The sequence below is a fragment of the Eumetopias jubatus genome, unplaced genomic scaffold (assembly GCF_037043125.1).
Source record: "Eumetopias jubatus isolate StellerSeaLion01/CBP00866 unplaced genomic scaffold, mEumJub1_p1.0 scaffold_7, whole genome shotgun sequence".
Lineage (NCBI taxonomy): Eukaryota > Metazoa > Chordata > Mammalia > Carnivora > Otariidae > Eumetopias > Eumetopias jubatus.
The window spans coordinates 111441539-111457742 of NW_028274813.1; the positions used below are offsets into that span (position 1 = coordinate 111441539).

A 16204-nucleotide genomic window follows, 5' to 3' on the forward strand; every position below is an offset into this window, starting at 1 on the left:
CCCCGCACGTGATGCCGCCAGAGAGTACCTCAGGCGCTTGCGCGGGCACGCCCCATTCGCCCGCCCCGGGCGGCCCCGCCCAAACTTTTCTTCCTCACCTTACGGCAGAGCTCGGAACCGTGCCTCAGATTCTCACTCCACTAGGAGAGGAATGTCGCAAGGTTGGGGTAGAAAACTCGGGGTTTGCGACTGTAGCTCTCGCTTTCCGGCCAATACAGAGGTGCCTGAAGGCTGGTTGGGGTGGTGAGGCCCGAGGCAGGTAAGAAGCCGCCTCCCCACTTCGGTTGGTCGGGCGGTCTGTCCCGTCAGGGAGCCGCTTTTCAGCCCTCGCAGACTCAGCATATCCTTGCCCCTTCCCCAGTTCTGGTGCAGGGTTCTCAGCGCCGCCTCTCTTAGCCCCCGCCCCTTCCCACACACACGCCCTCTCCCGCCGCATTTCCCCGCCCCCGACCGCCGTTTCCTAGTCTGATTTTCCATTCATTCCTCAGACTTTTCACAGAGTGCTTTCTCGTGCTTTAGACTCTAGAAAGTCAGAAGCAAATGAAACAATTTCAGCTTTCTGAAGTGCGGTGTTATGTGGGAGACGTTGAGAGAATCCGCAGTAGTAATAAAAGTATGACAAAAAAAGCACAGGACCCTGTGAGCATAGCAGAAGAGGGGCCCCTGATTGTGTGGAAGGACTGGGGGAAACCCTTTCCAAGGTGACCTTTGAGTCACTCCTAACTTGTGTTAAAAGGCTAGTGAGCAGTAGCTGGTCGAGAAATAGGAGATAGAAGCATAGAGAATGACGGGTGCAAAAGTATATGACAGTATTGACTGTAAGAGTAAAAAGTTAGAGGAGTAGAGTTGGTGGAGGCCATAGGTGTAGATTACCCTTTAAAGAAGCATCGTTGTAAAGGGTGAGAGAGATGAGGGGCGAGAATGTGGGCCGAAAGAATGTTTCCTTTAAAGATGGGAGGAGACTTAGGCATAAAAGTGTACCATGGAACCCAGGAGTGGACAATTCATGGATGAAGGTGGCTAATTTATAGCATCTAGAGCACTAGTGGAACTCAACCTTGTGTGCACGTTAGAATAACCTGAGAAGTTGTTTTTTGTTGTTTTTTAATAAAACCAATGCTGTTGTTCCAATTAAACAAACTGGGGTTAAGGGCCCCGGCATCAGTATTTTTTAAAGATCCTGAGGTGCTGTGAGGGTTGAGGAAAGGAAAGGATCAGAAGTAAGGAAGGGCAGGAAGTTGATGGCGTTGGCTCTTTAACATTAAGATGGAAGTCACTTGATGAGAGATTTGGGGATGGAATGAGAAGCTGGAGCAGAGTGATGGAAGTTTGGGATAACTACTCTGGGCAATGGGAAAGGTGTCATTTCTTCTGCCTTTCCTTCAGCACAGTTCCATCCTTCAATCTTAAGTCCATCTCAGGGCTCTTTCCCTTTCCCTACCATCCAGCATCTATCAGCTGGGGATCCAACCTTAGGGCTCAGTCAAGGGCATCTTCATTTCTGTCCCCAAAAAGAGCTAAGTCAATTTGAGATTCAAGGACTAACTTTACTCCCCTAGAGATTACTGCATACAGTGCCTTGCCAATTTAGAATCTGTCTTCTGTTATTCAGCAATCATTTAAGTTAGGAAAGAGATATAAAGACAGTTAAGATATGGCCCTATTAAGATCTCATACTATTAGGGAAAACAAACCTTTGAAAAGAACAATTCACTTGGCAGGCAGAGAGGTCTCTATAAGGCAAAGCCAAAGGCAGTGCACGGCTACTGTCTATTAACTAGGGCTGATCCAAAAACTTGTCTATCAGCCTCCAGAAAAGAGTGAGTTACTGTTGTCTAGTATGACTAGGGCTTAATATGGAGAGTAGGGGTGGGGCAGAGATAAAGATGATAAAGTGGGTGTGGAGAGATTATGAGGAGCCTTGAATTCCATGCTAAAGTGTTTAGATGATCTACTATAAGCAATTAATAGGTATAAAAAAACAAAGATAAAAATAAAATAACCTTTTTTTACACCATGGACTTCTTTGGCAGCCTGCCCTGTGGGCCCTATCTCAGAATGTTTTTAAATGTGAAAATAAAATACATAGAAACAAAATCAATTTTATTGAAAGTTTTAAAAATATTAAAAAACAGGTGTCTGATGTAGTTATGTATGTGCTTCTTTATGCATTAAATAACACCTGGCAGCTAATAATTTCAAAATAGTGATGAGTAGAAATTATATTTTGAGATACCTGTACAACTTCAGTGTGATATGAAAATATATTTCTATTGGTGACAAAAATATAGGGACTGCTAATACTACTATGGATCATTGCCTATACTTATTAAAATGCTAAATTTCAGTTAGATATCAAAAATCAAGATGCAATTTTTTCCCAGTCCAAGTTCATGGAGCCTTTAATTCTAACTACATCCTGGCCCATGGACTGTAGATTTATAAAAAGCTGACTATAATGGTTTTAAGCAAGAGCATGACAGATCAGATCTGTGTTTCAGAAGGTACTGCCTAGTGTTCACTTCCCAGCCTCTCTGTGGGAGTAGGGAACTGGCTATTTTCTTCTCCTTTTGTACCTAAGGGCAGCAACCAGTACTAATCCATTGTTGCCTAATAATTTGGGCCTACAGGAGTATTGAACTTGTGGCTATATATGCAGGAGCAGTACTAGGAAATAAATTGGGAAAGGTATGTTGGGGCTCTTTTTGTGGAAATCACTGAATGCCAGGGTATAATTTATACTTAATTTGGTAGATAATGAAGATGTTAAAATTTTTGGAGTAGAATAATGTAATTAGAGTTCGTTTGAAAAGTTAATCTACTAGTAGTGTGTAGATTGGATTGTCAAAAGAGAAGATAGGAATGAAGACTCTGGACCAGTAAATAATTAAAATTTTTTTAACTAAATTTTGCTATAAAGTGATCTCTAAAGGGTCTGCTAAGTTACTGTTTCCCCAGTGTGACTGACTAAAGAAACATAAATTGGTCTAAATCACATACCTTTCAATAGAGATGTACACACTAGTGTGGAGGTCAATTAACATTTTACATGGGCAATGGCTTTACCATAGATAGAGGTTCTCAGGTGTTGCTAAAGCCTTTCTTGGTTAAATTCCATCTACCTGTAAGTCCTATATTTCTGACTTTTTAAGGTCAAGATTGCTGTCTCTTTGTCAATTCCTTAAACCTCTTGGATGAGTAAAATGCATTAGCAAACAAAAAAGAAGTCCTCCAAGCCCAGATAACCCATCTGTTTAGAAACTGATCAATACCAAACTATGCAAAACTTACTGCCCAAATTCCAGCTAGTGCCCAACTTGTATGCTTTAAACATATTCAAAACGTTAATTATGGGGTCCAAGTATTACTAATCCAAATAAGTAATGTCAAGTTAACTTTCTGAATCAGTTTCTCTGAGAGACTACCTTCTTCAGCATGACTAGCCTATATTGATTTTGTCCATGTAACTATTGGAGACCATTTGGGTAGTGCTATGGTTCAATACAGACTAAGAATCAAGTTTATATAGAGGTTGGGGTTCATCTATCTACTTTTTAGGGGAATGGGGAAACAGGTCTGTCTGCAGCAAGAATACTTGAAACTTATGAAGCTTTTTAAGAATATTACTTAAAAAAGATCTCTGAAATTTCCTTTCTCTGGCTTCCAATTAAATGGCTATCCCTTCCACACCTTCATCTGTTAGAAAAGCACTAGAACACAGTCCTGAAACTGAAAAAAAAGAAATTGTCCCAATTACAATTATTATTTTTGAGCATCTAAATTATAGGTTTAAAAACTTGAGGCCTTCTGGGGCGCCTGGCTGGCTCAGTCGGTTAAGCATCTGCCTTCGGCTCAGGTCATGATCCCAGAGTCCTGGGATCAAGCCCCACATTGGGCTCCCTACTCAGCGGGGAGCCTGCTTCTCCCTCTCCTCCCCGCTTGTGCTCTCTCTCACTATCTCTGTCACTATCTCTGTCTCTCTCAAATAAACAAAATCTTAAAAAAAAAAAAAAAAAACTTGTGGCCTTCCTTCCGGGTGGCCAATGAATAAATACTCTGTCCGAGTACTGTGGTAGGTTCAGTTCCTTCAAAACAATAGCTTGGGGATTTGGGGCCTTAGTTGGCTCTAATATTCTCACTACTATTTGTTGTAGCAACTTGGCAGTTTACATTAGCAGCTAAAATAAATAGTTACTAGAAATGTTTAGCCCTGCTTAATAATATATAATTCAAGCTTGGTCAGATAACTCACAAATATTTGTGTTAATTAACATTTAAAGACAAATTGCTACAACAGAAAATTCCTTATGTATAATTGGGCCACTTCAGATCTCATTTTCCTATGAGCACAATACAGTAAAACATAAATTCATTCATTCATTCATTAAATATTTATTGAACCCCTACTATGTTGTCAACCATGTTTTTGAAACCCAGTAGTTAGGAGTTTGTAGTAACAGTTTACCTCCTAACTATTTATGAAAAAATGATATACCAGGCTTTGAAATCTACAGGACAAATAAGATTAAAAGATGATGGATTTTTCATACTCTTTCAAACTATGTTTGCATACAGCTACTGTGTGCTGAATACAGTGGTTATTTATGAAATCAGGCAGATTATAACTTTAGCTTGATCACACCTTATTAGCTTTAATTTGATAATGCATATGATAAAAATCTGCCCCCTCCTTTTAAAATATTATCTTACTCAGACCTGTCATTGAACCTGTTGGCCTCCCCACACACTGTCTTAACAACCCCAGGTATTTTAAATTTTGCAATTGTATAAAGTCATTTCTCAGAAAATTCTCAGCAAAGCACAGTTTAAGAAAAGGCTGGTGTTTACATCAGGTATATATGAAGGAAAAAAGTGTGGTACAATTATAAATGGAAACTTTGAGTTAGAAATGATAGACTAAGAATAAAATTTTACTTATTCATTTGACAGAGAGAGAGCGAAAGAGTGAACACAAGTAGGGGGACTGGGAGAGGGAGAAACAGGCTTCCCTCAGAGCAGGGAGCCCGATGCGGGGCTCAATCCCAGGACCCCGGGATCATGACCTGAGCCGAAGGTAGACGCTTAACGACTGAGCCACCCAGGCGCCCCAAGAATAAAATTCTTTTCATGGTCAATGACACCTTAGCCCTTGATAGTCATACCTAATAACAGAGCAGTAAATAGAGAACCTTGACTCTAGAAGAAATCCTAAAAAGCCACCTGTTTTATCTCCCTGGCCCAAGGCAGGACCAAATGGAATTTATGGTAGTAACAGGCATCATCATCATACCAAGTACTTTTTCTACTTTAAGAGCTGAATTCCGCTACTTGTAAAATATTGATGTCAGAGGACTATTGTTCAAATTTATAAATAATTTATGAAGTTGAGAGATCTTCCTATGTTTATAACAATTTTGTGTTTTTAAGAGTTTTTCAAAATGTATTTTACTTCTGTATTTTGTTCAGGAAAAACATTTATTAAAATTTCTCCAGTTTGTCAAGCACTAAAGAAAACAGGGATGAGTAAAATCTAATAATCTCTGCCCTCAAGAGGGATGTATAAATCTTGATGATAATTTTTATATTCCACTTTATACAAATCTTTGGATGGTTTAAGCTAGCATTAAAAGGAAATGTTTAATAGGGGGAAATTGAAACCAAAAAAAAAAAAAAGTTTGAACTTCCTTCCTGAAAATATTTCTGCTTATGCTGCCATGAAAAGCACATTTGGTCTTGGATTTTATTCTTTTTGTGAAATCACAAATGGAATCATACATTAGAAGTTGGACGTAATCTAATTTTAGTAAAAAGATTAATTTTACATCTTTGTGTTTGAAGGGTTATAGAAGAGAGATTAGACTGTCTCTGTTTTTTTCCAGAGCACAGAAGTGAGACCAGTGAATTGAAGAAACAGACATATTTTAGGTCAGTGTAAAAGTGGGAGGTGGTATATCTTTTTTTTCCTTAATGGAAATAGCTGTATTTACTGGGTATGTGCTCATTGTAAAAAGGGTGAAAAAAGCAGACAGTATCAAAAGGTAGAAGGAAAAAAGTTAAGAAGTGCTAATAATTCTCTTTTTAAAATGATATTTAAACTTTGGCTATCATTCTTGATTATTTTTGTGTCTATTTTTCTTGTACAAGTTTTTATATAAACTTTCTTTTCATAGCATATCATGAATATCTATGTCAATAAATTTGTATCTACAACTTTATTTTTTAATGGCTGAAAACATTTCATTGTATGAAAGCCTGTTATTTAAATTTACTAGTTCTCTTATGAACTTTCCGATTCTTTCAGTTTTTCTTTTATAAACATAGCTGTGATGAACATTCTTGTTAAATTATTGCACACATCCTTAATGTTTCCCTTAAAATAAATTTCTGAAAGTTTAATACCTACGTGTAGACATTTCTTAAGAATTAAAATATAATGGCAGAATACCCTTCAAAAAGCTTGCGTTTGTTTATATTCCTATAAACAATGAGAATGCCTGTTTTTCCATGGTCTCTCAGCAATGCTAGTTATTACCAGTTTTCGTCATCTTTGCTTATTTGATAGGTAAAAAATGAAATCTTGCTTCAACTTGATTTGTTTTGATTACTAGTGAGGTGTTGAGTTTCTTTACATGTGTTTATTGGCCAGTCACATAAGTATATTAGCTCCATTTTCTTCTAATATTTTTGTTTCCTTTCTTAACATTTAAATTTTACTCCACCTAAAATATAATTTGATATAAGGTATGAGTTAAGAGATCTAACTTCTTTTTTTATCAAATGTTTAACAGTTTGTCTCAATGCCATTTATTAAATAACTCAGCAAGCATATTCCAAACTTCACTGCACAGACAAGAAGGTGTCAATAGAATTCTGTTAAAAAAAAAAAAAAGTGTCTCATGGTGAAATGAGTTTGGGAAAAAAATAAGACCAAGAAAAGTTACCTTTCTTTATTGCAGAATTTCTTCTAGCCTCTAATATGCTTGTGTGCGTTATGAATCTCCAATAAGGAGTTTTAGGATGCAGCATTTCCCTAACTTATTTAATCATATAATCTTATTTTTTTTCTTTCAAGAAATACCTATGAAATCTGTGGAACTGTACTGTCCAAAATAATAGCCAATAGCCACATGTAGATATTTAAATTTAAGTAAAAGTAAATATTCAGTTCACACTAGCTACATTTCAAGTGCTTGATAGCCACAGGTGGCAAGTGACTACTGTTTTGGACATTGCCAATAAGGAACATTTCCAAAATCACCAAAAGTACTATTAGACAGCACTCCTTTAGAACATAGTTCATTGAAACTGACTCCCAACCTAGTGTTTTTTTCTACTGAACCAGCAGCTTCTTCCCTTACTTATATCAGCAGGTAATCAGGTTGACTCCTATTAAATTATAAATTTTCCCTTTAAGGTAGTTTTTATTACCTTTTATGTAATTACCTTATTTTTTATAACAAATATTCAAATAATATGCTTGGGTTTAAGGATTTTAAGATTAATATGAAAAAGTAGTCCCTTTTTTAAAAAATTAAGCCTTTGTTTAGGCAATATTCCATGCTGTGGTTTTAGTATTAGCTTCATTTAGCTACAGAAGTTGGAAGATAAACTGTAATTGCAAGTCTTGTGTATACTGACAACACATTAACATCATTGCTTCACTCAGTGGAGAGAACAATTTTCTCTGGAGTTAGCATTCACTCTTCTTATGCCAAAGGTAAAGCACAGAGCAGAGTCATGCCCTAGCTAGGTCTATCCTTTATGACTTTGTGGCTTTATAAAAAAGAAAAACATGCTTTATTTTCAAGAAATTTCTGGGGTGCCTGGGTATCTCAGTCGGTTAAGCGTCTGCCTTCAGCTCAGGTCATGATCCCAGGGTCCTGGGCTCGAGCCCCGTGTCAAGTTCCCTGCTCCACAGGGAGTCTGCTTCTCCCCCTCCCTCTGCCTGCCACTCCCCCTGCTTTCTCTCTCTTTCTCTCTCTCTCTCAAATAAATAAAATCTTTAGGGCGCCTGGGTGGCTCAGTTGGTTAAGCAACTGCCTTCGGCTCAGGTCATGATCCTGGAGTCCCGGGATCGAGTCCCGCATCGGGCTCCCTTTTCAGCAGGGAGTCTGCTTCTCCCTCTGACCCTCCTCACTCTCATGTGCTCTCTATCTCTCTCATTATCTCTTTCAAATAAATAAATCTTTAAAAATAAAATAAAATCTTTAAAAAAAAAAAAAAGGGGCGCCTGGGTGGCTCAGCCATTAAACGTCGGCCTTTGGCTCAGGTCATGATCACAGGGTTCTGGGATCGAGTCCCACATCAAGCCCTGCATCAGGCTCCCTGCTCAGCGGGAAGCCTGCTTCTCCCTCTCACACTCCCCTTGCTTGTGTTCCCTCTTTCGCTGTCAAATAAATAAATAAATTCTTTAAAAAAAAAAATTCTAAGTCCCATTATTACCACCCCAAATAATAGGGAGCAAGGAAGCAAACTCTTTTTGAGAGCCTGCTGTATGTCAGATGACATGCTGAGTGTTGTGGGTTTTGTTTTGTTTTTTTATTTTATTTGTCAGAGAGAGCACAAGCAGGGGGAGCGGCAGGCAGAGGGAGAAGCAGGCTCCCTGCTCAGCAGGGAGCCCAATTTGGGGCTTGATCCCAGGACCATGGAATCATGACCTGAGCCAAAGGCAGATGCTTAACTGAATGAGCCACCCAGGTGTCCCCATGCTGAGTGTTTTTACTCATGTTTTTATTTTGTGTAACAACCCTGTGAGACAGGTGTTTTTATTACCTCATTTTACAGATGAGGAAAATGAGGCCCAGAAAGAGAATAAATAACTTGACCAGAGTCACATAGATAGGCAAGTGGCAAAGTCAGAGCCTGGACCCAAACTCTCCTAACCCCAAAATATAGAACTATATAATTTGTAGGACTTTACAAATAGAATTAGGAGGTTATTGTCTCCCCAGTTCACTCCCCAGTATTCCTTACCATCCACCAAGACCAAGTACATAGGTCTTATTTACTATTAACAGAGGAGAACAGAAAAAACACAAAACCAAAGCAAAAATGGGGATGTGAAAGACAATACAAACATCTTAAGAGGCCTTATTTATCTTATTTTCCCTATTCTATGTTCTGACTCCTTTTTTGAAATGTTTCAGTCATCTGGCAGACATTTATTGTACCTCAGATACACCAAGCACAGTGCTCACTATATAGAAAGGAAATATCCCTAGGATGGTTCTAGATGGTTCTTGGTTCTTTTGCTAGGTCCCTTTCTGTCTCCTTTTCCCCTACCCCATTAATAATGGGATCATCATCCTTTCAGTCACCCCACCTAAAACCTACAGACCATTTCCTAATTCTCTCTTATCCACTACTCTGATCACTTCCTGAGTCTCTGTCTACAGTACCTTTTCCTCCTTGCCTCCCCATTTCTACTACCATTTCCCCTGATTTAGGTCATTTCCTCCTATACCTTCACTTTTTTTTTTTTTAAGATTTTATTTATCTATTTGACAGAAAGGGACACAGCGAGAGAGGTAACACAAGCAGGGGGAGTGGAAGAGGGAGAAGCAGGCTTCCCGCTGAGCAGGGAGCCTGATGTGGGACTCCATCCCAGGACCCGGGGACCAGGACCTGAGCCAACAGCAGACACTTAACGATTGAACCACCCAGGCACCCCTATAACTTTACTTTCAGTAAAAATCTACTTGATCTCTTCCTCCAAATTCTCTCCCTACCAGTTAATCCTATATACCATGGCTGAATTAGTAAACTTCCTAAAGCACCAGCCTTGCCATAACGGCTTCCCATTTCCTCCAATATAAATTCCAAACTCTTTCACCTGGACTTCAGTCTGTTACCATTTAGCTTCTAATCTTCCTCTACCCTCACCTGTACCTTTACTCTTAAACTTCATTCCAGCCAGACTGGACCACCCTTCTAAAGGCACTTCCCTTGCCTCTCTCACCTTCTTAATGCCCTTCTCCATGCATCCAACTCTACCTGCCTTTCAACAGCCCACCCTTACGTCACTTTCTCCTTGAAGTCGTTCCTGATCTCAGCTCTCTTTCCCTTTCACCCTCTTAGCCAGGAGTGATTGTTCCCTATTCTGAATTCCCATACATTTTATTTCTGCCCCTTGTGGGTTTCTTATCTCATTGACTATAAGCCACCTTGTACATCTTGGTATCTCCCACAATAGCTAATATTAGGTACTCAGGGGTGCCTGGGTGGCTCAGTCGGTTAAGCGTCTGCCTTCGGCTCAGGTCATGATCCCAGGGTCCTGGGATCAAGTCCCACATCAAGGCTCCTGGCTCAGCGGGGGTCTGCTCCCTCTGCCCCTCCCTGCCTGCTCATGATCTCTGTCTCTGTGTGTGTGTCTCTCTCTCTCAATAAAATCTTTTAAAAAAATACTAGGTTCTTGGTAGGTGTTTATTGACTAAAAGAATTGTATATTTACAGTGTCTTCATTGTAACATAATAGGCTTAAGCTCAGTGAGAGTAGGAACTATTGACTATTTCATTCCCATTCTGTATTTCCAACTCCTAGCACAGAGGAAACACTCAATAAACATTTGTTTTTGTTTTTGTTTTTTGTGGGTTTTTTTAAGGATTTTATTTATTTATTTGACAGAGAGAGACACAGCGAGAGCGAGCAAGCACAAGTAGGGGGAGTGGGAGAGGGAGAAGCAGGCTCCCCGCTGAGCAGGGAGCCCGATGTGGGGCTTGATCCCAGGACCCCAGGACCATGACCTGAGCCGAAGGCAGACACTTAACAACTGAGCCACCCAAGCACCCTCAATAAACATTCGTTAAATGAAATACATTGCAGTTACCAGTTATTGGGATATAAATTTCTTCATGACACAATGGATGTCTGGAAATACTACTTTATGTTATATTTTGAAAAATCTTAGTTAATCAATGTTTCTTCATTTTATATTGACAAATACTCTGTTAAAGGTCATGTATTAATATTGTCACTTTACAGAAGAGGATACTGAGGCTTAAAGAAATTAAGTAGTTTATTTATGATCATATGGCCAATGAGTAACAGAACTGAGTCTAAAATTCAAGTCTTCAGATGTGAAGTTTAGAATTTTTCTTGGCTAATGATGGTTTGGCCAAAGGCTAGTTTGGTTCCATTTGCTTTAGGATTGTTGGGGTTAAACTATTGCAGTCATGTAATCATTCCACCCAGTGGAGTAGAGCCAGATCCTTGATTGACCTATTGTCTGTATTTTGGGTATTTTCAAAGTCAAACAAAACACTACAACTTTTCTGAAGGAAATCTTGGCCACTTTGGTCACTCCCTCCAAGATGAGATGCCTGTCTCTTCAGGCACTCTTCTCCTTGTAGACTTCTATCCCTAGTTGGTTTGGCTGTTAAGATGTGGGTCTGATTTCAGCTGACAGCATAGAGAGTAAGTAGGTCTCCAAGTATTTGCCAGGCAGTACAATGTGGCACTTACCACTACATAGTATTCATTGAAAGCATGGGGGAGAGATTGAGGGAGACTTGCTTGATGCACAAGCAGTCGTTCCCTTTTCATATCGTTTATTCTTAAGTCAGATCAGCAGCAAGCTAAGTACCTAGCCTCCATAGACTTGCCTTTACTAGATTGCTGTTTATTCATTTGCCATCAGGCTGGATATGAAGGATCATTATAAGAAACAATCCTCTGAAACTACTTCATCTCTTATAAAAATATTGTAGGACATTATTCATTATGAGACACTGTCTTTTATGAAAATTTCTTGAAAGAAAACTGTCTAAGCTTAATACAAAGAATGCTTTTACCTCTTCTGAGCAATTGCTTTGTTTTTACCTTATGGACATTGTGAATGTCTAACTTAACGCTCTCTGGTTAGCTGCCAAAAAGCTTACAGCCAGATTTGTGGCCCACCCATAGCAAATGTGCTCTATGCCTCGTTAACTTTGTTCCTGGCTCTAGTTTATGTCTCTGCTGCAGTTATTCTCTCTTAAGAAAATCTTAATTCATGCCATCTAATTTTGTATATTAATATGTATATATATATTTTCTCATAAACAGCCTTATATTGTTTCTGAAATATTTCAGATTATGATATATGTATGCACATAAAACCATTTTTGGTGCTTCTTAGTTACCTCATTTACTTTAGGCTTTTTCTCTTGAGGGGTATATTTATTTTTCTGTATAGTTTTCACAGGGTTTTAATCACAGGAAAATGGTTGTGCCACAAAATTTTATTATTTTAGTAGTGTAATCAAGTGGTAGAAACCTGGTCTAATGGCGAGAATTGATTAAATTGGTTATTCTAGCCCAGTCTTTCACAGAAATGGTTACATTTTCTTACAGTATGCTTTGTTTTGTACTGTATCTGCATGTGACTGTTTATTGCTTTGTGATTTGTAGTGATGTTGTAATGCTGCCAGGTCATGAATAGCACTTAACTCTCTTTTGCTCAAATATTATGTTACCTTCCACACTGATCAGACTTCTTGTCTTTGTTAGCACCTTACCTTGGGTGATCATAAGTGTATTAATCTTACCATATAATTTGTCTTGCTCTACTCTAAATTAGTCATGCTTTTGTTTGGACAAGATAATAGGAATAGATGTTTGTTTCCAAACCTCATTTGCTTCCATTGGTATGGAGTGCTATCTAGATTTTCTGATCACCTTACTAATATCAATTAATAATATAAATACTATTAGTACAATATTTTATATTCTTTTAATACCTTCAAGTAAAACTATTTGGCCTTTTCTACAATTCACTAAGGCATGTAAAGCAAATGTACACGCTTTTTACAGACAAAAGCAAGGACAAAATCATTTAAATTTTGTGATAGGACTGGGGCTAGATCCAGGTCTCTTGATTCCTGTGCCTAACTACCTTTCAATTTACAAAAAAAATTCTAACATATATATTTTTTAAAGGTTTATTTATTTATTTGAGAGAGAGAGAGCACAAGCAAGGGGGAGGAGGAGAGGGTGAAGCAGACTCCCTGTTGAGCTGGGAGCCCGACGCGGGGCTCTATCCCAGGACCTGGAAATCATGACCTGAGCCGAAGGCAGATGCTTAACCACCTGAGCCACCCAGGTGCCACCTAACTTATAAACATTACATAGTCTTTATCTTACCACTTGAGGTTAAAGATGGGAAATGGACTAGGACATATTATATCACTCATGCTCACAACTCAGGCAGAACCAGGAATGTTTTTCATTGTGTTACTCACAATTTTCTGTTCTTCAAATTGTAGTTCCTTTTAACTACAACTCTAATCACTATCACTTTCCATTATGGAATGAGGAAGCAATATTTTTATCTTATCTCTTGAAAATTAATGTTGAAATGGAAACTATTTCCTTTGCTAGTGAGCAGCATTTTTCTTTAGACTCTTTGAAAATTCACTTTAATGTAAAAATAACTTGCCATTATTATCATGCATAAAGGGCCAAATAAGTATATGGTTAATGCTAGGAAGTTTCATAAATGTTTCTTATAATTTTAACGAAACTCTGCATCTAAAGAGGAAATTACAAATTCATGCTTATTGTTTCAGCATGAAAAATTTCCTAAGTTTTCATTCTAACTGTTAACATATAGCATGTAAGTGAGGGTGTCTTGAATGTTTACTCTTAGGCCAGGTATTGTTGCTGAACATTTTACAATTATATTTAATCTTTACCAAAACCCTCTAAGAGTAGCTCCTGTTTATGACCCTCATTTTATACCCCGGTATCATATTCAACAGTAAATATTATCTTCTGCCTCTCCTCCAGCTTCTGGAATTTCTGATCAACCCTGGTCAGTACAAGATGGACCCCGTAGTCTTGAGTTATATGGACAGTCTACTGCGGCAATCAGATGTCTCACTGTTGGATCCTCCAAGCTGGCTCAATGACCATATCATTGGATTTGCCTTTGAGTACTTTGCCAACAGTCAGTTTCATGACTGTTCTGACCATGTCTGCTTCATCAGCCCCGAAGTTACCCAGTTCATCAAGTGCACTAGCAACCGAGCAGAGATTGCCATGTTCCTTGAACCCCTGGACCTCCCCAACAAGAGAGTTGTATTTTTAGCCATCAATGATAATTCCAACGAGGCAGCTGGGGGAACCCATTGGAGTTTGTTGGTTTATGTCCAAGATAAAAATAGCTTTTTTCACTATGATTCCCATAGCAGAAGCAACTCAGTCCATGCAAAGCAGGTAGCGGAGAAACTGGAAGCTTTCTTAGGCAGAAAAGGAGACAAACTGGCCTTTGTGGAAGAGAAAGCCCCTGCTCAACAAAACAGCTATGACTGTGGGATGTATGTGATTTGTAACACTGAGGCCTTGTGTCAGAACTTCTTTAGGCAACAGCCAGAATCACTATTGCAGCTACTCACTCCTACATACATCACAAAAAAAAGAGGAGAATGGAAGGCTCTCATTGCCAGACTTGCCAAAAATTAGCTATTAAAGTGTATCTGTGACTTTTGAAGTCTCTTCTTTCTGCCCATCCCCATTTATTGGATGGCTGCAGTCTCAGTGCCTGAAGGAAGATGCCTAGTAGAGGGAAGCTTAGTGTTCTCATTTTTCCCTGGAAGAATGTCATCCTCTGCATTATCCAAATGGAAAGTTTCACTTTAACCCTAACTTGAGAGTGTATGCTCTGTGACAGTTTCTTCAAGTTATGTATCAAAACCTTAAAACCACGCTATCTTAACATTTATTAATTCCCTTTTTGTCTCCCTTATCCACATTGGCTTATTCCAGAGGAAAAGCAGTGATCTTTAAAGAAATCAAGTATATGTGAAATCTAGAGGAATGCACGAAGAACGTTATAGAAGAATCAAAAACGTATTGCACAGAGATCAACTGGCTAGAAGCAGGTCAAGATCTAACCTAATTCAAGATCTAAATATTAGAATCAAATACTCATTTCTGTGGTGTCTCTTCCATTCACCATGCAGAGGCTTTCCTGGCTATCTTTGTAACCTTTGCAGATATTTGATAAAGATGATGTTAGCCCATCTTCCCCCATCTAATTCCTGGACTGCTTTAAGAAAGGGGGAATCTTGAGTAACTTCATTAAAATATATGGCTGTTAGACCTTTTAGTTCACTCAGTGAAGGGGTCGACTTGCTGCTCTGCATTGGTAGCGGCTTTTCTTCACTTTGTCTGTTAGCCATGCATACACTCCTTCCTTATATCCAAAGTTCTGTGGTTTTAAAACTCGTAGCTGATAACTTCCCAAAGTTACCTGTTATTTCTAATATTGCTGCTTTCTGATAGTCATAGTTTTTCCTTTCCTCTCTATCTGTGATCTGGCAGAATTGTTTTCAGTTATGTCATGGTGATATCAGGGCTATTATTGTATCTAAAACTTGCAGACTAAAAATTGGTTTGTTTTTGCGATTATAAAGCAGAAAAAAGTGACCTTTCTCAACCCTTCCACTTAATTCAAAATGCAGACGATGTTATTTTTTAAATATGGAACCAAGAATAAAAAGAAACGCTATCCCTTCTAAATCATTGATGTGTGTTTTTCTGAGTTTCTGATAATTAACAACCAGATGATATGTTGGGTACACACATTAATTGTACTAACAAGAATTAGATTGCAATGCATATGAGGCTTGAAAACCAAAGATTAGTTTCAGCTGTGAAATTTATTTCACCTCCCTCCCCAAGCCTACCTTTGCCCCCAGCCCTCATGGCCCAAAATAACCTCACCACTCAGTAACCGCAAAGGCAGTGACTTGGTTCCTTTTAGTCAGGGAGGGAAAACACAGTGTAAGTAATATAGGTTACATAGCAAGCTGAGTGAACATGAGTTGAAACTGAAAGTCTGAGAAAGCTACAAAAAAGTTTCCATTTCAAGTCAGTATGTTTTGGATAAAAAAGAGACCTAATAAAAATGGGAGCAGGAAAATAAAAGATTCGGAACTGGCAATCAGCCATAGAGGTGAAATAGGGAGAGAAGGACAGCAAGAGGAGTGATGGCTGAGGCCATTAAGTGTAGATAAAGATAAGAAGGCAATTATCATTTCAGTAACTGTTGACTTAGGTATCTAGACTATGAAAGACTCAAAGGTTCTCTGGGAAAATTTGTTCTGATAAAGCAAAGTATGTCTGTTTAAATGTCAGATTATCTCCCTCTTACAAGTCAATCCATCTGAGAGCAATTTTCCTGACTCCCTAAAAGTTGTTATTTTTTTGAACTAAACTAGCAAA

The 16204-nt window shown here is 38.6% G+C and overlaps 1 protein-coding gene across 2 annotated transcripts; it reads left to right on the forward strand.

Moving 5' to 3' along the window:
* The first annotated feature begins 108 nt into the window (after positions 1-108).
* SENP8 (SUMO peptidase family member, NEDD8 specific) lies at positions 109-15499 on the forward strand. 2 transcript variants are annotated; one of them, XM_088025132.1, is made up of 3 exons: positions 109-259; positions 5880-5925; positions 13766-15499. In XM_088025132.1, exon 3 carries the CDS (start codon positions 13802-13804, stop codon positions 14438-14440), a length of 639 nt encoding a protein of 212 aa, XP_087881258.1. In that variant the 5' UTR covers positions 109-259; positions 5880-5925; positions 13766-13801; the 3' UTR covers positions 14441-15499. The 2 variants fall into 2 exon arrangements, with proteins under 2 accessions (XP_087881258.1, XP_027955839.1); XM_028100038.2 differs by lacking the exon at positions 5880-5925.
* Positions 15500-16204: the final 705 nt, after the last annotated feature.

Excerpts from the sequence above, each read along its gene's own strand:
- SENP8 (XM_088025132.1), top strand. The coding sequence starts at position 13,802 with ATGGACCCCGTAGTCTTGAGTTATATGGACAGTCTACTGCGGCAATCA.